The sequence below is a fragment of the Lynx canadensis genome, chromosome B4 (genome assembly GCF_007474595.2).
Source record: "Lynx canadensis isolate LIC74 chromosome B4, mLynCan4.pri.v2, whole genome shotgun sequence".
Taxonomy (NCBI): Eukaryota; Metazoa; Chordata; class Mammalia; order Carnivora; family Felidae; genus Lynx; species Lynx canadensis.
This window is the reverse complement of record NC_044309.1, coordinates 135,203,801-135,225,871: the sequence shown is the minus strand read 5'-3', so window position 1 is coordinate 135,225,871 and position 22,071 is coordinate 135,203,801. Positions and strand designations below refer to the sequence as shown.

The 22,071-nt window shown below is 57.2% G+C and overlaps 1 protein-coding gene across 5 annotated transcripts in view; it reads left to right on the top strand.

The window, feature by feature from the left end:
* PACSIN2 (protein kinase C and casein kinase substrate in neurons 2) overlaps nucleotides 1–22,071 on the top strand; it is a 135,260-nt gene that overhangs the window by 106,685 nt on the left and 6,504 nt on the right. For 3 of the 5 annotated variants that reach the window (XM_030320847.1, XM_030320844.1, XM_030320845.1), the window contains exons 3-9: nucleotides 7,465–7,621; nucleotides 9,629–9,864; nucleotides 11,317–11,472; nucleotides 16,045–16,220; nucleotides 17,773–17,893; nucleotides 19,357–19,362; nucleotides 20,623–20,744. In XM_030320847.1, the coding sequence (XP_030176707.1) occupies nucleotides 7,465–7,621; nucleotides 9,629–9,864; nucleotides 11,317–11,472; nucleotides 16,045–16,220; nucleotides 17,773–17,893; nucleotides 19,357–19,362; nucleotides 20,623–20,744 (974 nt within the window). The remainder of the gene's footprint in view (nucleotides 1–7,464; nucleotides 7,622–9,628; nucleotides 9,865–11,316; nucleotides 11,473–16,044; nucleotides 16,221–17,772; nucleotides 17,894–19,356; nucleotides 19,363–20,622; nucleotides 20,745–22,071) is intronic. The other 2 variants (XM_030320848.1, XM_030320846.1) reach the window with 1 other exon arrangement.

Genomic DNA, 22,071 nt, shown 5'->3' with positions numbered 1-22,071 from the left:
TGCCTCCGCCTTGGTGTGCCACAGCTCCCCCCCCCCCCATTCACCCATGCATTCCCCAGGGTGAAGACTCCTGTGTGCCCACAGCCCAAGAGAACATTTCTGTGGGGATGACTCAGGAACAAAATCGCCAGGTCCTCACAGGGCATGTGTCTGCTTAATGACTTAATTACTGCCTGGTTGTTCTCAGGCCTGCCTCAGGCTACCTTCCCCCAGTGTATACAGTAAGGGTCCCGTATGCCGTATGCCCCCCCTGCCCCACGCTTGTCAGTTCCCACTCTCTGGGGTTTGCCAGTCTGTCAGGTGAAGAGCCTTGAGATTGTGGGCATTTCCCCAATCACACGAGTGTGAGCGCCTCGCTGCCGTCAGCCCCTTGGACTTTGCTTCTCTCTGAAGTTGCCTGTTCATACCTTTTGCCCGACTTCCCTTGGGGCCTTTTTCATGTTGGTATATAGGACTTACTGGGATATTCCAGTTTAGCGTGTTGTCAATTTAGACATAGCAGATTGGGAAACAGTGTTTGTGGTCTGTTAACTTTGTCCGTGGTGTTGGCTTCTGAACAGAAATCCTTAATTTTTGATGCAAAAAAGATGTATTCATATACATACACACGCATGCATGTAAGCGCACAGCTTTGACTTTTGAAATTTTAAGGATCTTGCCCAGCCCAAAGTCACCTGTATTTTCTTGTAGTCACTTTCTGGTCCTATCTTACATTCTTACTGAGTGCCAGCTGTGTGGCAGACCCCGTGGAAGGCAATGGGGGAAGAGTGGTGGATGAGGATGTCCACACCCTCTTAGGGCACAGTGTGAGACGCACGGTATTTGGGGGTTGACGTCCTGTGCGCTGCAGGTCTGGCCTGCACAGCTTGGGACGGCAGGAAGTAAAGCTGTCTGGGGGCATGGACACAGGAACTGGCTGGGGAGGGCAGGGTGTTTTGGGGCACAGGCTGCCACTCCCTCACTCTGTTGTGCATCGAGTCGGCAGTGAGGCAGCCACAACCTCACTGGGGCTCCTGGGGGGCCCCAAGTCCATCGGGAACGTTGGTAGTGTTGAGATGAGCCACGGGCAGGAGGGAGCCGAGGCAGCTCAGGGTAGGAGAGTGTGGGCTTTGGGGCGGCCCTGCCTGGCTCCGTTCTCACTTGGGCCATTGGTTTCACTCTGGGACTTAGGCTGTAACAGGTAATCTGTCTGTGACGGGTCTGGTGGTCAACAGCCAAAGAGGAGGGTACAAAGAATAAAATGGAAGGTGTGCTTGAGATGACCAGTACGTGGTACCTTGTAGGTTCCTCTGACCCAGTGGCCTGTGGTTAGCATAGGTGATGGTAGCTGAGCCTGTACTGGGGCCCAGCCCTGGCACTGGGAGGCCGACAGGTGGGGGGCTCCGAGGAGCTGCAGGTTTGGTTTGCCTTCGCTCGCCCTGTCTCCCGCCTGGGAGCCTGGAGGTCTCACTGGGCTGCTTCCAAATCCTCCAGCTTTCCTGTTGCCTTTGGCCACCGTGCGCCACAGAAGGGGATTGGTCCGGATAAGTTGGCTCTAAAGTCAGAGAAGCAGGCATTGTGCAGCGTCCTCGTGAAAGGCAGTTCCAGACTGTTTCCACCCAGAGGATAAACGAGGAGCTGGTGCGACCTGTTTACAAACAGTCCCTCCCGGCGCCCCTGTAATTATAAACCTGCTGGGGTTTGGACAGAGCCCACTGTCTCTGTTCTGATTCCCAATTACCCAGATGTTTCTGCACAGGGATCACTGCACCTCCAGCCCCAGACTCGTCTTAGCTGACTATAAACCCAAGGTGTGTCTGACGCTGGATTCTCAGCCCCTGGGGTGGAGGAAAACCCAAGGAACGACTGGAGTCAGACTTAGAGAAAGGGAGAGGTGGGCTGACTGCTAGGGGCTCCTCCAGGCCTCAGGGTAGGGAGTTGTGGGTGGAGAGAGGATGGAGTGATTCTGATTCCCCGGAAGACAGCGAGCTTGGTGGTGGGGAGGAGTGTGGCCCCCTAGGAGGAGTGGGGGCAGGAGAGTGGCTTCTGGAGGACTCTAGAAGGTGGTGGTTCTGCTCTTTCCAAGCCCAACCTGCATGAATTACGATCCCCCCCCTCCCCCGGCCAGGTGCCTGGCCACTGGGATCCTGCCCCCACCTGCCACCCGGAGGACAGAGCGGTCCCTTGTCCTGCCTTTCCGCTCTCTGTCCCCACTGCTGAGGCCCCAGCCTGAGGAGGTTACGCTCGCACCCTCCTCTGGAAGCTTCGCACTCCTGAAACCGCCCCCCCCCCCGCCCCCTCCAGCCCCCCGCCCAGCCCCTGAGCGTGGCACCTTCCAGGATGAACGCCTGACCCTCGAGATTTCTCACCATCTGATTCCCCCACCCCCAGTGCACCCAACCCCCCATCGAAATGGCCAGTCGTTCCCTTGCGTTCTGTGTTCCACGTTCCATGCCTCATGGCCAGCACCCCCGGGTCTCCTTGCTGGCAGAGCTTGTCACCCATACTGTTCTCTCTCTCCAGATGTGTCCCTCTCCTTCTCTCCTTGCCTTTAACCTGGCCAGCGTCCTACTGGTCCTTGAAAATTTGGTTTGGATGTTGCCTCCAGTAGACCTTCCCCACCTCTCGCCCCTCCCCTTGTCTGGGCAGCCCCTGAGGAAGGGGGGTGTCCCAGCCCTGCACCCAGGGACATGTGTGGTGAGTGTCTGCCTTTAGTATCTTGGTATCTGAGGGGGTGAGCCTGAATTTAGAGGAACTTAGAAATATAGGTGGCCTCAGACCCTACTGGGCTTTCTGTGAATAAATCAACTGATAATAAGGTTTGGAAGAAATCTTGTGAAGTTTTTAAATTTCTACATAAAGTTATCTGCCATTTGGCTATCTCAGAACAAACCAGTATTTTGTTTTGTTTTGTTTTGTTTTGTTTTTTAACATTTATTTTTGAGACAGAGAGAGACACAGAGCATGAACGGGGGAGGGTCAGAGAGAGGGAGACACAGAATCCGAAACAGTCTCCAGGCTCTGAGCTGTCAGCACAGAGCCTGACGCGGGGCTCGAACTCACGACCGGACCGCGAGATCATGACTTGAGCCGAAGTGGGCCGTTTAACTGACTGAGCCACACAGGCACCCCATAAACCAGTGTTTTGAAAAGCAAGAGAGAGGGGCACCTGGGTGGCTCAGTCGGTTAAGCGACTGACTTCAGCTCAAGTCACGATCTCACGGTTCATGAGTTCGAGCCCCATATCGGGCTCTGTGCTGACAGCTGGGAGCCTGGAGCCTGCTTCACATTCTGTGTCTCCCTCTCTCTGCCCCTCCCCTGCTTGTGCTCTGTCTCTGTCTCTCAAAAATGAATAAAAACATTAAAAAAAACCAAAAAGAAAAAAAGAAAAAAGCAAGAGAGAAACTTTTAAACTACAAAACTGGTAAAGCAAAAATAGCTAACCATGTATGTCCTCACTTTATCATACGATCGCTGTGTCACGTATTTGCAAATTAACTTTTCTTGCACTTCAAAAACCAGTCGGCATTATACCTCAATTTTTTTTAATGTATTGAAACAAAGAGAGCACACTCTGTCAAAGAAGACATATGGGCGGCAGACAGGAGCGAGAAAAGGCTGTCAGCGTCACTAGACGTTAGGAAGGTGCAAATTAAAATCACAGTGAGACAACTGCCACGTACTAAACAAAATGGTAAAATATTACAAAAATAAACCCGACACGGCGCCAAGTGCCAAGGAGAGCACAGAGCAGTCACAACCCTCGTACCCTGCAGCTGGGAGGCGAAATGTGCAGCCACTTGGGGTCACGGTTTGGCGATTTCTTACAAAGTTGGATGTGTGCTTATCGTATAACATTCCCACTCTTAAGTGTTCGACCTGCCCAGGAATCTTTATAGCTTCTTTATTTGTAATTGCCCCAAACTGAAAACAACCCCAGAGTCCTTCAACAGGACGAAAGGGCAAGCAAGTACATGGCAGTGTCTCCACACGATAGAACAGCTCTTGGCAGTAAAAAGGAATAAACTACTGACCGAGACAATAACATGGAACCGGCTCAAAGGCCAGGCCACATGCTGGGTGGTTCCATTTATCCCGGACGTCTTGGTAAAGGGTGTTGGGGAGGAAGAATTTCCTGTGCCCTTCAAGGTCCTTCTGGCTGGACTAAGAATCAAATTGACATGAGGCAGATTAACAGAAGAAGAAAAAATTTAATTTGTACACTTGGGGAATCCACACAGACGTGGCATATTCCGAAGACAGGCAAAGCGAGGTGTGTCTGTCATCCTGAACGAAGGAGAAGGGGTAGGGGTCTGGGGCTTCAAAGGGAAGGAATGTAATTCACAGGTAAATGAAAAAGAGTCAGTGTTTGGTGGACAAATGTTTGCCGAGCCACCAGGAAACAATGGGACAGAGAGAACTTTGATCAGACAGGCCTTCCTGGGCCCTGCTCTGTCCACCACGCCTAGCTCACAGAATAACGTTATCTGTGGCATACGATAGCTTTCTTCCTGGAGCAGGTCCTCAATCCAGATCCTTTTTAGTCAGTGGGGGGTCGGGGGTGGGGGAGGTAAAGAGCTTTTCCTGAATCTGTTGGGGTTTGCTTTTTAACTCAAAATAATCTTCATGCCACAGTGGCCTGGCTTGGGGCGGCCTGACCTTTGCCCCCACAAGGGACGCCAGTCAGATCAGTGGCTGCCGGGGCTGTGTGGGGCAGAGGCTGACTGCAGGAGGGCACGAGGGACAAGGCAGGGAGATGGAAGTTTCTGTACCTTGATACGGTGTTGGTATACACGGCTTACATGCATCTGAACTCGTCTAACTGTATCCCTGTGAAGGGTGAATTTTATTGTACGTAGATTATATTTCAGTCTAGAGAAACAGCTGTCAGCACCCTGACCGCCAGGACCTTGCTCAGGGGAGCGGGAAGGCCACATCGATGTGCTCTGTCACTGGGCAGTTTGTGCAGATGTTAATAGTACTTCCTGGTGAACGTCCCTGGGTGTAGACTAAAGGGATAGGCGTCTCGAGCCCATATGTAGCCTTTTAATGGAGGAAAGCCCAGTAGGGCAGACGTTCCTAGAGCATCTCAGTGCCTGTTGTCATGACCACTCCCTTCTCCCCTTGGCCTCAGCAGTGGTCACAGCGGCCAACATTTAAACCCAAAACACATGATTCTGGAAACGTCCTGCCTGCATTCCTTGCTGCAGCTGGGAATGCGATTTCAGATTTCAAGAGTTGTCCTTAAGTATGAACAGCGCCTGAGGTACTGCTCAGGACCTGGCTTGGACCAGCGTGTGCCTTCTTAACAGATACCCTCTTCTGTTCCCTAAAATTTTTTTACGAGGCTTTTGAAAAGCAGAGAGGTGGGTGGGTTTCTGGAGAGCCAACACGCTGTGATCTTGATTACCAGTTTGGATATTGTTGGTGACAGGTGAAAGCCAGCTCCGCGTCACGGTCTCACGTCGCCTGTCGAGCCTGAATCGAGCTGCGATGATCTTAGCCCTTGTGGCCGCCAGCTCAGCGACACAGAGTTGTGTTTTGTTGGCTATTTATTTATTTATTTATTTATTTATTTATTTTTCCATCCTGCTGTAGATTTCAAAATGACAGCAGGGCCCTATTTTAAAGGGAAGTGAGCACTCGGTGTCACTTCCAGCTGGTTGTGTCACTTCCAGCTTGCTTTTTGCCTCGCTAATGACAGGGCCTGCTGAGGATACAGTTGAAAGCTGCCCGTCTTGGTCAGGAGCAACCACCTGGCCGCGCTCTCCCAGAGCTGTGCGTGCACTTCAGCGTCTGGTGGAGAAGGCTGCCCTGGCCGCCTGGCCTCCGGGGCTCCTTGCTGGTCCCCATGGGAGCGGGGTCCTCTCTGGCCTCAGTGACAGCCCTTCCTGAGGGGCCAGAGCTCCTCCCCTGTTGCCCATGCCCTTCCGGGGGCCCCCGTGTTCTGTCCCTCTTCAAGGACTTCACCACCGCCCCCCTCCCCTCGGTTAGTTCAGCTCAGGGCAGGAGAAACTCTAGTGTGAACTCTTCGTAAACCGGAGTTCAACAGGCTGTGCCGTTGTCGGTCTCCGCAGCCTGCCCGGGAGAGCAAGGACTGTCCCCTTTTGTGTAGGAGTGGGACCTAGTCCTCTGTTCTGCAGGAGCTTCCAGACTGAGTCTAAACAGGGGTGAAATAGGAGAGGGATCAGCCAGCAGAGAGACCTTCAGAAATGGTAAAGTTGGTAAAAGTTGGTGAAGATTTTGGAAGCGAGTGGGAAGGAAGGGTTGGAATGGCATGATCGTTTTTCTGCCACATTTCCTCCAGCGCCCCAGTGTCCGCGCTGCCCTTCTAGGTGAGGTCTGGTGAATGCTTTGATCCTCACTCCAGTGCAGCCACTAATATTTCTTAATTCTGTTATATTTGATAGTTTATTTTAAAAATTTTTAATGTTTATTTTTGAGAGAGAGAGAGTAGGGGAGGGGCAGAGAGAGAGAGAGACAGAGACAGAATCCGAAGCAGGCTCCAGGCCCTGAGCTGTCAGCACAGAGACAGATGCCGGGCTCGAACTCACGAACCGCAGGATCATGACCTGAGCCGAAGTCAGATGCTTAACCGACTGAGCCATCCAGGCGCCCCTATATTTGATAATTTAAACGAGCTAGTCTCTCTTTTCATATGTGAGAGAATGTAGTCCAAACTCACCTTAACACTGGTCAAAGCAGAGAGGAGCCTGAGCTTTGCCACGGAGACGGTCCCACCCGGAGCCGTTTGAGATGCTGCCTTCAGCTGCTGCCCCCGATCTTAGTGACCTAGGTCATCCCCTAAACCCTGGTTTTCTCATCTTCTTCCTACTTGCCATGGCAGGGCAGTATTTGCAGGTGCAAAACACCTGCTGTGTTGCCTGGCACATAGTAGGTGCTCAGAAGGTGGGAGAGTGTTGAGGGCTCTAATCGGGAAGTGATAATAATCCAGCATGGGATGATGTTAAAGTGGGAGGTGCCTGAAACCTGTTTATACCAGTGATTTTCCAAAGGTCTTTAGCCAGTTCTGTAATATCAATTATAGAATCATTTAGATCCGAGCCACTAAATTATTATTATTATTATTATTATTATTATTATTTTTATCTCTCTAGTCAGACATCACTTGCTCCAGGAGCTGTCCCTGACCCCTTGGTCTACACGAGATGCCCTTCTGGGCACCTTCAGCTCGCCATTCCCTCCACCACAGCCCTGCCTGTGCTGGTCTGTCCCCCTCCCTGGCCCGTGGTGTCAGAGCGTGGACGCTGGCCACGTGGTTTTTGAGCTCTGAATTTTTTTTTTTTCAATGTTCCTGCCAGTAATAAAAATGGGGAGCTTGTCAGCTAACAACGCAGGGTGCCTTTTGAGTGGAAGAGTGGATGAGCCCGGCTGGCACGGAGGCCACGCGTGCAGCCGCGGGGGTCAGGCCTGCCCCAGTCCCAGGAGGGGGCCCCGGCCTCACCGTGTGGTTCTGTCTCCTAGGTCGGGAACTACAAGCGGACGGTGAAGCGGATCGACGATGGCCACCGCCTGTGCAGCGACCTCATGAACTGCCTGCACGAACGGGCGCGCATCGAGAAGGCGTACGCGCAGCAGCTCACCGAGTGGGCGCGGCGCTGGAGGCAGCTCGTGGAGAAGGGTAGGGAGGCCGCCGCCCCGGGGGGCAGCGGGGCGCCGTCACCCAGCAGCGCGGGCGGGGTGAGCTCTCTTCCCCTTTCTTTGCGGCACGGGGCTCCTCTCTGCAGACAGCACCCGAGCCCCCCTCTGCGGAGCCCCGGTCAGCCGTAGGGCATGCTCCGCTTGCCGGCCTAACCCGGAACGGCGCCTTCGGGACCCAGACTCGAGTCAGCGCTCTCATGGCAGAGAGCCGGCTGCTTTGCACGGCGGGTCCGACACGGAGGGTTGTTTCTTCGTAAGCTTGGCTGTGTAGCAGATCAGGAAAGACTAGGTGGTGACATCGCCAGGCTTTCTAATTTGGAATTTTAACAGGAATAACTAGAGGTGTCGTATGGTGCGCGTTCTACCCCCGCTCCCTCCCTAGCAAAACGCTCGGAAGATTCTGGAGTTTGGTAACCGACTGCTGCCGGAGATATGGATTGTGCTCAGGACGCACCTCCTGGCAGTAGACGGGGGCTTGATGGCTTCCAGGGTTTCCTGCGACAGAAGCCGGTCGGTGGGGCTTTCTCAGGGTGTGCCGTGGGGCAGGCCCTTTCCCGTGGCAGCCCACCTCAGAGGATGGGGAAGTCAGGCCGCTGGCCTCGGGGTCCGGCGGGGGGAGGGAGGGGCCCCAGGCAGCTTCGGCCCGGTCTAGACCAGCTGCCCGTGTCTCCCCTGTTGCTGAAACTGGTCGTCGGTCAGGTGGGGGTGGTTAGCACAGTGCCTTGGTACAAGCAGGTGCCAGGGAGTGAGGTGGTCACGCACGGGTGACGAGGAGCCGTAACTTGTTACTTTATTTCCACCTCTTGGGGTCCAGCTGCCAGCACCGTCCCTTGTGTTGATTCAAAACTTGAGGCTCACAGAGCACCGTTGCCCCCCTCACCGCGTGGATCCCACCACCGCGTGGCAGACCCAGGCGGGACAGGGAGCAGCTTGTTCTGTAGACACAGGGAGTCGAGGTTCAGAAGAGTTCACACCCCCCACGGCTATCCACCCCTCCGGTGCCTCTCTGTGTCAGTACACAGCTCAAACAGCAATTGTCCCCCTCAGATTCCGTCACAGCTTCTTCCTCCCTCACCTGAGGCCAGCACCCCACACCCTCACCAGAGTGACAGGCCGATTACGAGCTTCCTTCCTGAGTGCAGCGTGCGACGGGACCACTGTCTAGAGATTTCCATCTGGCCAGAGCAGCTTCCTGCCTCCAACTCTCCTTCCTCTCCCCAAGACAGGGCTTCCATTCTGCTGAGGAGACAGTCCTCTGTTTGACGAGCAGCTCTCAAGTTCCTGCTCTGAACCAGGCTCCTCCTGGGAGTGAATGAGAGAGGTGCTGGAGAGCCCCCCACGTGGAAGGGAGAGGCCTCAAGAAGGGGGAGAGGTCAGCTCACTTCAGAGGCACCTCCTTCTCCAGCCAGCCATAAGCATATTAAAACTTTCTAGATGCTAGGGCGCCTGGGTGGCTCAGTTGGTTAAGTGTCTGACTCCTGATTTCAGCTCAGGTCACGATCTCCTGGTTCATGAATTCGAGCCCCATGTCAGCCTCTATGCTGACAGTGCTGAGCCTGCTTGGGATGTTCTCTCTCTTTCTCTTTGCCTCTCCCCACCCCCCCCACCCTAATAAATGAATAAACATTTAAAAAATATTAATTAGGAAAAAGAAAAACTTCCAAGATGCAGAAATTCGAGTTTTTAAAGAGCTTAGTGACTCTAAAAAAAGGAAATGTGGGTAATCCCCTGATTTCCCTAACAAAAGAATGGCTGAGTCCATCCAGCTTCGCTTCCTTATTCTTTCTTCATCCCAGGCTGAAAAAGGAACAGCCACTGAGAGAAAAAGATCTGAAAGAACCCAAAGGAAACCTCTCGGCCCAGCAGCCAGGCTGCTGGGCCTAGAATCCGGTCCTCACAGCAGAGACAGGTTAACAGAGCAAATCCCCACGGCAGGGCCCCTCTGGGAGCCGCGGACGAGTAACCAGCAGCTTCTCTCCTGTGCCAGGGCCCCAGTACGGGACGGTGGAGAAGGCCTGGACGGCGGTCATGGCCGAGGCGGAGAGAGTGAGCGAGCTGCACCTGGAGGTGAAGGCCTCACTGATGAACGAGGACTTCGAGAAGATCAAGAACTGGCAGAAGGAAGCCTTTCACAAGCAGATGATGGGAGGCTTCAAGGAGACCAAAGAGGCGGAGGACGGCTTTCGGAAGGCGCAGAAGCCCTGGGCCAAGAAGCTAAAAGAGGTGCATGCCTCCTGCAGGCAGCTCCCTGCCTGGCCCGGTGCTGCTCCCCCTCTGACTGCTCTGGGCAGCGGTAGAGACGGGCCACCCCTCGGAGGCCCGTGCTGGCTAAGATTTACTCCAGTTCAAGACACCGGAGTCCCTTTGGGCTAGTAGAAAGGATTAATTTGAAATGTTTCTTTCGTATGTGTTTCTCTCTGAAATTTGCAGATGATACTGATGCTGGTTTTTCCAAACGTAGCAACCGAAGCCACTGAGCCTTGCCCAGCCTTGGCTCTCGGGAGGCTCTCAGACACGCACCCCTACCCTCACCACCCGCAGCTCGCCAGCCCCATTCCTTGGGTGGCCGTGCTGCTTCCTTCCTTGCCCGTCCCCCAGCTTTTCTCAGGAGCCATACTGCCTTCCTCCTCCCCAGAACCGCCCAGAACAGACCTCTGTCTTCGGGTTGTAACGACAGGCTCTCCTTTTCTCTGTTGTCTCGGCCTTCGCCACTCTCCTTTCTTCTCGTCCGCGGCCTCATTTGTAATGATTATCGCCCTCATGAGGCCACGGTTACAAAACTCTTTCCTCTCTAGAATGAACTCTGTGACTTTGGCTTAAGCAGGGAAACGTCTGTGAAGTAAAGATACACACATCCAGGGGCGCCTAGGTGGCTCAGTCGGTTGAGCGCCCAACTTCGGCTCAGGTCATGATCTCGCAGTTCGTGAGTTCGAGCCCCGCGTCGGGCTCTGTGCTGACAGCTCGGAGCCTGGAGCCCGCTTCGGATTCCGTGTCTCCCTCTCTCTGCCCATTCCCCAGTTGCACTCTGTCTCTCTCTCAAAAATAAACATTTAAAAACTTTTTAAAAATATGAAAACTTTAAAAAAACTTAAAAAAAAACTATACAGACATGTGCACGTATATGCGCCTGTGTGCGTGCGTGTATATACGTGAGAGAGCCGTGGAACACGTGTCCTGTGACTCTGCCTCCCAACACCAGCCCCTCACGTTAGCCCTGGAACTTTGTATTTGCTCTTCCAGCCGCCTGGCCTGTTCTTCCCGCAGACAGCCACACCTCCTTCCCATTCCTGCTCCGTGGCGTCTCTCGGCCGGCTCTCCCCAGCCTCCGAATGCAGCTCAGCGCGGCGTCCCCTCCCCGCTCTTCTCTCCTCCTTGGCACTCATTACCCTCTGACTCTGTTCTTCAGCCGTCTCTTGTAGTCGCCTCTCTGGCTGGACGGAGAGCTCCGTGACAGCCCGGTGCCTTGGGTGCCGCACCCCCGGTGCCCAGGAGGGCGCCCGGCCCCAGGCAGGCACCGTGCCAGCGTCTGCTGGATGCCCTGTCGCGATCGTGCGGCGCGCAGAGCTCTGCACCTGCTCCTCCCTCTCGTCTGGGTGGCGCGAGCAGAGTCTGTGGAGCCTCTAGTCAGGACTCTGTGCTCCCGACGTGGCGCTCAGGAGCTCCCTCCCCCCGCAGGTGGAGGCAGCAAAGAAGGCCTACCACGCGGCGTGCAAAGAGGAGAAGTTGGCCACGTCACGAGAAACCAACAGCAAAGCAGACCCATCCCTCAACCCCGAGCAGCTTAAGAAGTTGCAAGACAAAGTAGAAAAATGCAAGCAAGATGTTCTTAAGGTAAACCGGGCGCAGCTTTTCCACGCTGAACGCGCGTGCCTCAGCTGGCCACCTGTCTGGCCCACAGCCTTTGTCGCCGCTGGAGCGGATGCGGGGGGAGGTGCCACGGCAGCGGAACCTAGTGCTGCCCTCGAGAGAGTTCCGCAATGAGCCCCTTCCCGCGGCCCCCCGTGCCCCGCTCAGGGCCGGGGCGGAAGCGAGTGCTGGACAGGCAGGGGAACGGGCCATTCCTCCGCTCGGGGAAGGGCGGTGGGGCTGCTGCCAGCCAGGCGGGAACAGCTTGTGCGGGACGTGGAGGCGTGAACGTCAGCGGCAGGGAGCTGACATCTGAGCTGGCACAGGGGGTTATGATGTCCAAATTGCCAGTGGTCTTGCAAGGCAGGTGGTGAGGAGCTTCTGACACTGCTAACAGGGAGCCACTGAAAGAAGGTTCCAGAACCTGGGGAGGGCACAGGTGTGGAGGAGGACCACAGCTTACAGGGATTGCTCTGGTGGTGAGGGGCGGGAATCCCATGGCAGGATGGGAGTGCCTGGAAGGCCCAGGGCACTGTGGCCATAGGCGGGGTCGAGGGAGCAGGGCCCAGCGGTGAAGGCCCTGGAGAGGTGCAGGCGCACAGGCAGTGTGGCATCCCGGGTGCCCTCTGTGCAGTGCCGTGGATCAGAGAGCGGACGGGAGGGCGGTGTGACCGTGAGGGCGCCCGCGGAGGCCGGAGTGATCTGCCCGGAAGGCCCGGGGCACGCGGTGCCAATGCTGGACAGGTTCTCGTCGTTTGAAAGTTCCCAGGAGGTGGGGCGCCTGGGTGGCGCAGTCGGTTAAGCGTCCAACTTCAGCCAGGTCACGATCTCGCGGTCCGTGAGTTCGAGCCCCGCGTCGGGCTCTGTGCTGACGGCTCGGAGCCTGGAGCCTGTTTCGGATTCTGTGTCTCCCTCTCTCTGCCCCTCCCCCGTTCATGCTCTGTCTCTCTCTGTCCCAAAAATAAATAAACGTTAAAAAAAAAAAAAAAAAAAAAAGAAAGTTCCCAGGAGGTGAGAGCTGACGTGAGCGAGGCCCCAGGCCACCGCCTCTGCTGTGCGGTGAGGGTGCAGGGGGCCGGGGCCGTCAGGGGCTGCTCTGCGGCAGGGCTGAGCGAGGAGACGCCAGCCTGCATCTGGGGAGAGAGACGCAGAGAAGTGGAGAGGCCCTGCGGCCCGGACAGGACGTGAGGCCGAGGGGAAGCAGGAGCCCTGAGCTGCTCCGTGGACACCCTCCACCGTGTCCGGCTTGGGTGAGCACCACTGAGCCCGGGGACTTAGGTGGTGGCATCTCTGTGTGTGACTGAGGAAACTGCGTTGGGAGAGGCTCAGCCTTGTGCCAGCTGGTGGTGTGAGCGGGGGACGGCCCGTACCCTCTCTCTCCGCTCCTCGCTGCTCTGTCGTCAGCGTAGCGAGGGGGCGGAGTCGTGCAGAATGTCATCTGTGGAAGAGCCATCCCTCAGAGCGAGCACCGGAGCCTCTTGGGGACAAGCCCCCACTCCCCGCTCCTGGTTCTGGGCCTGGGGCAGGGCCAGGAATGTGGGGTTTTAGAGCAGCTGCTGCCTCCGCTACGGGATCGGGTCAGGAGCCTTGGGGCTACGCGCCGAATAGGGAGGGCACCTGGGCTCCGGGAACGTGAGGCCGGCGGGGTGCTGAGGGCCGCTTCTGCCAGGTGCCCAGGACGGTGCCCAGAGGAGAGATGCGCCGTTTCCACGTCGGGGTGTGGGTGTACGAAGACACATACCTTTCCTGTTTTATTTACAGCCGCTCCGAACAGAGTTCACTAAATCGATGCTTCGGCAGAACAGACCCAGGGTCCGAGGTCAGATGTAAGGCGCCTGTCAGGATGACTGGGCCGCTTTGTAGAGATTTCCCTCCTGGCTCTGCGGTCTGGTCGGTGACCTTGAAGCACGATGGTCCTCGTAGGCCGAGAGCCAGCCCAGAGAGGAGGGCACCCTCACCCCCACCTCCCCTTCCTGAAGCGGTTGCCAAAAACCAACACTGACTGGCTGCACACGCCCTTCTGTATTTCTTACCGGTCAGGCAGTGACTGCACCTCGCAGTATCCATCAGAAAGGAACTCCTCACGTTCAGTGCTAAAGGTCACCGTCCACAGGAGAGCGAAGGCTGCTTCTCGTTTTGCTCCATGGATGTTTACGGGGAACTTTCTAAGTGCTCTGTGCTGGGGATTCCCCAGTGGTGGTGATCGCGCTCTCTATCTGGCCTTTGCTGGGGTAGGACTGTTTGTGAACACGGGCCACGTGCCCGGGGAGCGTCTTGTCGCCACCGGGTGCCCCGGGGTACCCAGGGAGGCTGCTGTGTTGAAGTATCCCAGAGAAGTGGTTGCTCTGTGTCGCCCTGATGGTACCGCTGGGCGCCGGGTGTTTAAACTAGAGCTTCAGGTCTTCGGGCCTCCGAGCTAGTGATCCCACACAGGGCCTCACACGTGCAGGCAGCCGATGAGGAGGAGGAGGAATAATCAGGGCAGTTGGTGGCTCTCTGTTCCTGCTGGGAATGCCCAAACTGGAAGGGATGACCTTTCTCTGGGGTCACAGAGGACCCAAGCCCAGCCAGGAGGCTCAGAAGCAGGACAAGGAACGGTAGATACGGGAGGAGGCAGGGGGTTGTTCCAGGGAGTGGACGGGGCCTGTTGGGGAAGTCTTTGAGAAGAGAGATCCCTGGGGCATAAAGGGGAGTTTTCCAGGGCCTGAGTCACAGAAGCGTGTCTGGGAGGGAAGCAGTGTAGACAGTGAGTAGACTTGGGGTCTCGAGCGGGGGCAGAGAAGCTGCCCCCGAGGTTGCGGGGGACCCACAGCCGGGGTTCCAAGGCATGGCCTTGATCCTCAAGGCGAGGCGGCCTGTAACGGCTCAGGGAGGCTCAGCCCTTTCTTGGAAGCCCACACTGTCATCAGGACCAGAAAAGCCAAGTTCCTGCGTGGCCAGCCCACCTGTCCGTGATCACCCTCGTGTCTCAGGGTCTCCATAGTGGAAAAGTTTACAGTAAATATGGCCCCAGCTGGAAAGGCTTATCGGAAATACCGCCCCAGCTCTGCTGTCCGTCCATTTGCCCCAGGATACTACCGTGGTCCTATCATACTTCCTTTCTGGTAAAATCCCTTCTCAGGACAGTCTCTGAAGGAACAGCTGTGTAGGGGAGTGTAGTGGGCTGGAGGACAAGGGGCCCAGAACTTTTTTGAATTCCTGCTTTGTGCAACTTGGTGCCCATCTTGTGTTACCTCATTTAAATACCAGAATGTCGAAGTAGAAGTGCAGGCCCTGGGGTTTTGGTTCTGGACCCGCCACAACGAAGGGAGTGTCACAGTAAAGCAAGTCAAATGACTTTCTTGGTTTCTCAGTGCATATAAAAGATACGTTTATACTATAGTGTAATTTACAAAGTGTGCAATGGCATTACGTCTAAAAACGACGTACATACCTTAATTAAATATTTTATTGCTAAAAAGTTCTAACCATCAACTGAGGTTTCACGTGGTCATCATTAGTCACAGATAGTCACAGATCACCATGACAAATGTCATAATAATAGTAATAATAGCGGAAAAGTTTGAAGTATTACGAGAGTCACCCAAATGTGACGAGAGACCTGAAGTGAGCGAATGCTGCTGGGGAAGTGGCACCGATAGACTTGGTCCACGCAGGGTGGCCACAAACCTTCAGTTTGTGAAAAAATGGAATACCCGTGGAACACGATAAGACAAGGTTTGCCTGTACCTCATGTTCTGCGAAGGAAAGTGGGGCTGTCAGAAAATGGGGTGCCAGGACCCGCCCCCATGTCTGTCTGGCACTCAACCCCGTGATCTTGCCTCTGACATAACTTCTGAGTCACCGCTGTCGTGGGCAAGGTCTGAGGCGCGTGGGTGACCTGGCAGCCCTTCCCCGGGGAGAGAGGACACGGGTAGATGACGTGGGTGGGAGTCAGCGTGGCAGTGGTTGGTGCTCGAGACCACGCGCCCTGGGCTCCAGAGTGAACACCCCTTCCCCAGCATCTACCTGTCTGGGCTGGTTCTAGCTGAGAGGCCCAGCAGATGCCAAGAGTGTGGTTTGCAGTTCAGAAGTGGGGGGGCTTGGACTTGAACTTGAATTTGAAAGTGGAGTCTGTGAGACTCCAGAGCTTGTGCTCTTTGTGCTTTGGAATCTGTAGAGGCCTGGGCGATGAGCCTGGGGGCCTGGCCACGTGGGGGTGGGAAGGGCGTCTTGCCCAGTGTTTTCCCCGCCCAGCTCGGGTGGGTGTCCCCTTTGGGATCAGGGGTGGAGCGGGAGTCCCGTGGGCTGGGACCTGAGGGGCGTTGAGGAAGTCGATCCTTGGACGCTGGGTCCCAGCTCCTCACCCTGCTCACTCCCTATGAAGTCCCCTCAAAGCGTCTGCCCGAATATTGTCACCTGACGAGTCTAGATGCCGATGACGCCAGAAGTGGCGGAAAGGGACAAAGGCGGGTGAGGAACAGGGTGGCGCAGAGCCCGGCTGGCTTTCTCTGTGCCAGAGGGAGCCGGGGTGAGCGGAGATGAACCTTCGTCCCGTGGTGCCGGCTTTTCTTGTAGACCAAAGAGAAGTATGAGAAGTCGCTGAAGGAGCTCGACCAGGGCACCCCCCAGTACATGGAGAACATGGAGCAGGTGTTCGAGCAGTGCCAGCAGTTTGAGGAAAAGCGCCTGCGCTTCTTCCGGGAAGTCCTGCTGGAAGTTCAGAAGCACCTAGACTTGTCGAACGTGGCCAGGTGAGTTCCCGTTTAGAGAGGGAGCACGTCACCATGTGGTCAGTGGAAAGTGGCTTTTGCGTACAGCTCAGTAACTGCTCTCCAGACCAGGGCTGGGGGTGGCCGTGTGTGTCCCAAGACCTCCTCCCCGCTGAGTTCTCCTGTCCGGGGAGGGTCTTGTGCCACGGGGTCGGCCCGTGTGGTCTACTCCCCTCCCCTCCCCCTGCCTGTGGCAGCTGATGGCCCACGGCTGGCCTGAGCCGGGGGGCCTCGGGCCACGCACCGCCAGCTCCACGAACGCGCTCTGGGCCCGGGTAGGAAGGGAGGGCCGCGGCTTGGACCGACCACAGCGGCGTATCTGAAATCAAGCCAGGAGCATTTCCCCGTGCTTCCCGGGCTGGGGTGCCCCACCCTCAGGACCACCTTGCCTCGAAGCCCTTCGCGAGGCCCTTCCATCCAGAGCAGCTGGCTGCCTGCTCAGCCCTTGACTTCTCAGTGGCCCTTGGACGGCACGGGCCCTCAGAGACTCAGCTCTGAACCATGACGTGGACGCCGCGGTGTTTCTTCCACACTCGCCTTGTCCTTGGTCCCGCGATGCCTCCTTTGGGACAGAGGTCCAGGCTAACTGTGGACGTGGACTTCAGCCATCCATTTGGCAGAGCCGTTCAGAAAGGACTCGCAAGTTAAGGCTCGTCGTTCGCAGGAAATTACGTTCTCTTTGTCTCCTGTGTGACACAATAGAAACAGTCCTCGCGGGGCTACCTTGCCGGCATTCATTAATCCTTAGGAGAGTCGGTACAGTGGGAGGCACTATTTCCCATCTCACTGGCGAGAAAACGGAGGCCGGCTGTGGAGCGTGACTTGCCAGGAGCTGCACCGCTGGCTGGGGGGTTGGGGGGGGGGGGGGGGGGGCTCGCCTCCCTGGGGAGTAGATGGCGAGTGGCCCCCGGGGGCTGTCATGACAGAATACCAAAAACCCGTGGCTTAGGACAGCAGAAACTTACTCTTTCACGGTTGGGAGGTGGGACGTCTGAAGGGAAGGTGTCGCGGGGCCGTGCTCCTTCTGAGGCTCTAGGGCAGAGGGTGCTCTCAGCGGGCCGTGAGTCTGCTGCCAGGCCCCGGCCCGTTTGGTTTAAAAGCCAGTTTGTGGGAAGGGTCCCCCGGGTGGCTCGGTTGAGCATCTGACTTCGGCTCAGGTCACGATCCCACGCTTCGTGAGTTCGAGCCCCGCGTGGGGCTCCGTGCTGTCAGTGCAGAGCCCACTCCGGACCCCCTGTGCCCCCCTCTCTCTCTCTGCCCCTCCCCGCCAAAAAATAAAAAATAACAACGACGAAAAGCCAATTTGTGGGAAGCCAAAGGTGTGGCTCGTGCACCGTGATCGTTGTTTGTCTCCTGTGCACGCGGAGGCCAGGGGACCATCCCGCCGACCCAGGCAGCACCTCCTGGTCCATACTGTGAAGCTGATTCTAGTGTGGCTGGAGACCACGTGCCTGCTGTGGCCCGGCTCTTGGCTGGGATGAACGGTAGCCTTCCCTGCCTTCCAAGACGGTCCTGTCTCCTCTTTCTGATTTAGCTACAAGAACATTTACCGCGACCTGGAACAGAGCATCAAAGCCGCTGACGCAGTGGAGGACCTGAGGTGGTTCAGAGCCAACCACGGGCCAGGCATGTCCATGAACTGGCCACAGTTTGAGGTAAGAGGAGGCTGTGCCCGTGACCCCGCTGGTCCGGCAGGGGCCTGGGCCCGTGAGGTTGAGACACGTGCTGACTTTCTCATTCAACTCTGTGCTGGCCTTTGCCCTGTTTGTGGGGCAGCCTTTAAGCATGGCTATTCTAGAAACCAGCTTCATGTTCAGAGTCCCCAGGGCACTACTGAAGGGCCTTCTGAATCTCAGTAAAGACCCTTCTCATTAAGAATTCGGACGGTCACTCGGTGACCACTGGCATTCTCTTCTTGGTGGTGAGTGCCAGGACCCACAGGTCACGCGGGGGCCCCAGTTCCCCGCCCCACCCTGCCAGACGGCTGAGAAGGGAGCAGCCACCGTGCAGCTGGGCTTGGCAGGCCTCCGGTCCAGGACGGGGTGGAGAGTGGGCTCTTCTTCCCCCTCACACGAGGCACTTTGCCTTGTTTCAGACGGGAAATTCAGCCAATTTTGGTTCAGGGTTAACTTTCCTCTTTTCCTGATTTCCTGGGTCCGAGCCTTCCAGTATCTTTACATGTAAAACGGGAGGCCCTGAGGCCCTCGGGTCTCTTCCAGACACAGGACTCGGTCGCCAGGCCCCATCGGGCCCCACATGAGTCCTGCCACCCTCCTTCTCTGAGGGAAGGGATTCTCCGCGCCTTATGATGAAACAGGGGCCGGGAAAGGCTTTGCGGGCCCGCGGGTGCTGCTTTCTGGGAAGGACGCCTCGCGCGAGGGCCGAGGGGCCTCCCCTGCCTCCAGAGCTGCCAGGGTACAGGCTACGCTCAGGTCTGGCCTCACCACTTACCAGCTGTGGGACGCCGAGCGAGTCATTTGTTCCCACGGATCAAATGGGGAGGACCACGGGCGCCCATCTCCTCGGGCAGCTGGGGGTCGTGACCTGGTCCGTGCTGGCCGTTGTGTCAGGCCTCATACGTGTGCCTCCATCTTCTGGAGCTTCTGAAGAAAGCTGGGCGGGCCCCCCGCACTGTCTGCAGGAGCTCTCCCAGCAGGAGGCCGAGAGCAGACTGGGCCCCTTCCTCTGAGGCACCCGCACAAAGCAGAGCCCCAGGGCCCTCCAGGGTGGAAGCGGACCTACAGGAGAAAGCACGTAGCCTCCCTGCCCTCCCTCCCCCCCCCCCCAGTGGCGGTGCATGGGGAGGAACCGAGTTGACCTGTGTCCTGTGGACAGAGCCGGGATTTCCCCCCGCAGGGGGCGCGTGCTGCTCTCGGGAGCTGGCTCAGGAGGTCCCCTCCCGCCAGTCCCTTAGGGAACGGAATGGTCGGGGAAGGAAGACTTGACAGGCCGTCCCACTGGGGTGGGTGTCCCGGCCGGAGCGCACCGTGGCCCTTCTGTCTGTGGATCCTGCAGGCCGGGAAGCAGCACCCCATGTGGCACGTGCTTAACGGTTCTTCCAGGGTCATGAAATTACAGGGTCTAATGAAATTATTTGTTTTTATTTTCCATGCCGCAGGATGAAGTAAGTTTCTGTTCTTTGGCTAATGTCTTGAATTCCAAACCTTGTGCCGTGTGTGTCCAGCCCGCGTGGGCTGCGTGTGGGCTCCACAGCCTAGTGCCGGCAGAGGAGCTGAGGCAGCAGTTCTGCCCGTGCTGGTCATTGTCCTCGTGAACGGCCGGCCCTCCTTCCCCAGCCGGCCTGGTGTCGATTACGTGGGCCCTGGGGAGCCCACCCGGTCGGGACGGGTCTCTCTGAGTCAGCTGATTTTGGTTGAGAAGATAATTATCAACAAATAGGTGACCAGGATCTGGAGTCAGGCCCAAGTCTGCCACCAACTCTGTGTGGCCAAGGTCGCGTTTTCTGTCTGGGCCTCAGTTTCCTCGTCTGACAAGTTGGCAGGTTAGACTTGGTGTTTCTAAGATGCCTTCTAACCTGGAGGCCCTACAGGTACATGTGGGCCACGCTGTGGCCTCGATCACACCAAGGGTGAGTTCAGTGGAGGTGGTTTGGTAACGGGTGGGGTTACCTGCCTTTCTGCAGGATTGTGTTAGGGACACGTGTTAGGGACGGCCCTTCTTCCTTTTCCCCCGCTTCCAGCGTCCCTCAGTGCAGTTGATAAAAGCTGTTTACGTGCTGGGAAACTAGGGAACCTTTGGGGAGTCGACTCTTTGCTCGGTTAGCCCCGCAGCACGTGCTACCAGCGAGGGAGCCACTCCCGGAGACCTGCGAGGTCGAGCCGGCTTATCTGCCCCTTTGGTGATGTGACATCCAGGCCCTGTGCGTTTGCACCCCGTGGTGCGGTCCCCACATTGCAGGCTTGCTCAGAGTCCTGTAGCCAGCCCTCCTGTTCCCCTGGGAGCCAGAAACACTTTAGGGAATAAATGGGAAGGATCTTTGCTGAAAGAGCTAATTTGGAAGGCTCAAGGAAACTGGCGAGGCCTCTGGCGACCCCTGGTGGCTTGAGGTGGCCGGAGGCTTAGTGCCACGTGGGCAGGGGCCGGATGGGGAGGCTCCCTGGACACCTGCGTGCTGGCTGGCCAGACTCTCCTCCCGAGACCAGGCCACCACAGGCCCAAGTCCCCACCTTTAGCAGTGAGGAGGGGGGAGTAGGAAGGTGCCAGGAACCTGAGGTCGGCTGGAAAACAAGGCAAAATCGAGGCAGCGAGGCTACGTGTCACTAAGCAGGCAGGGCGGGCCGCTGGCTGGCTGGCCGGTGTGTTAGACTGACGTGGCCTCAAACTAATGAACTTCCCTGTCTCTCTCCCTCGGTGCGCTGCCCAGGAGTGGTCCGCAGACCTGAATCGAACTCTCAGCCGGAGAGAGAAGAAGAAGGCTACTGACGGGGTCACCCTGACGGGCATCAACCAGACAGGCGATCAGGCTCTGCAGAGCAAGCCCAGCAGGTGGGCACTGGGGCAGCCTCCGTCCCCTGGGATAGGTCCCCTGGGTCCTCTGCGTGGGCCGGACACTCCCCAGTGAAGCCTTGCAGGGAGCCCCACACACACGTCTTTCCAGATGCTTCCAGGGCATCCGAGCTCTGCTGGGTAGTGGCCCAAGGGCATCCCTGGGAAGGATCATCAGCTCACCTGGTGCCAGAGCTGTGGAAGGACCCGGAGAAGGGAGCCTTTGCCACAGACATGCTTCTGGCCCCAAGTGAGGGCGGGAGCTGATGTCAGGGGCTGGTCGTTGTGGATCTCCACTGGCACACGGGCAGGTGGAGGTCGCTGTCGTGGCTCCCTCCGGTGGGACCGGGCATCCTGGCCGGGTTGCTTCCCTGTACCCTGTGCAGGGACCTGATTTGGGAGTGGGGGGCAGCACAGGACAGCATTGTCACGTGTCCCAACCCCCCCCCCTTTTTTTTTTTTGAGAGCGAGAGAGACAGAATGTGAGTGGGGGAGGGGCAGAGAGAGAGGGAGACAAATAACCTGAAGCAGACTCCAGGCTCCAGGCTGTCAGCACAGAGCCTGACGTGGGGCTTGAACCCACGGAGCGCGAGCATGACCCAAGACGATGTCGGACGCTTAACCGACTGAGCCACCCAGGCCCCCACGTGTCACCTCTTTGGTGAGAGCGTTGGTTATTTTATTTCCCACGTCACTGTTTGCTGAAACCTAGTTTGGATAGAAGAGGTGATGCTGAGGTCATTGGAACCTCTGGGAAAGCGTGTGCTGGACGAGGCCTGTCCCCGGGCCTCCGCGTCCCGGCGGGCAGGTGTTGCTGTCCTCTGCAGAGCTGCCCCTCCCAGAGGCCACTCCTGCCGCACAGGCTCCGCACCCAGAGGCTTCCCTGCCACAACGGTAATGATAGACCTCACGGTTGTGCCTCCTGGGAGGGTCCGTGAAGGTTCCGGAGCCCTTTCTGCATCCCCGGGCACTGAAGCTCCTACCCGGGCTTCCTGGGCAGACGTGATGGGTCACCATTCAGATGGCTGTGCCTCCGTCTGGACAGGTGAACTTGGTGAAGTGGCCAGAGCAGTACGAGCTGTCCCAGGGATCAGGCCAGCACCTGTGTGACTGGCGCAGGGGTGTGGAGGGTGAGACACCACCCCAGGGGTCCGGGAGGAGAGCGTGGGAGGGTCTAGGCAGCCGGGGCCGCCCAGCACCAGCCTCCTACGGAAAGAGAAAGGTGCCAGGGAGGGAGGAGGGCCTGCTGGCCTCAGACATACAGCCCAGGCTTGGGTCCGGTGCCCCTCGCCAGGCCACTGAGGCAGTGGCTGGCCACCTGGGGTCA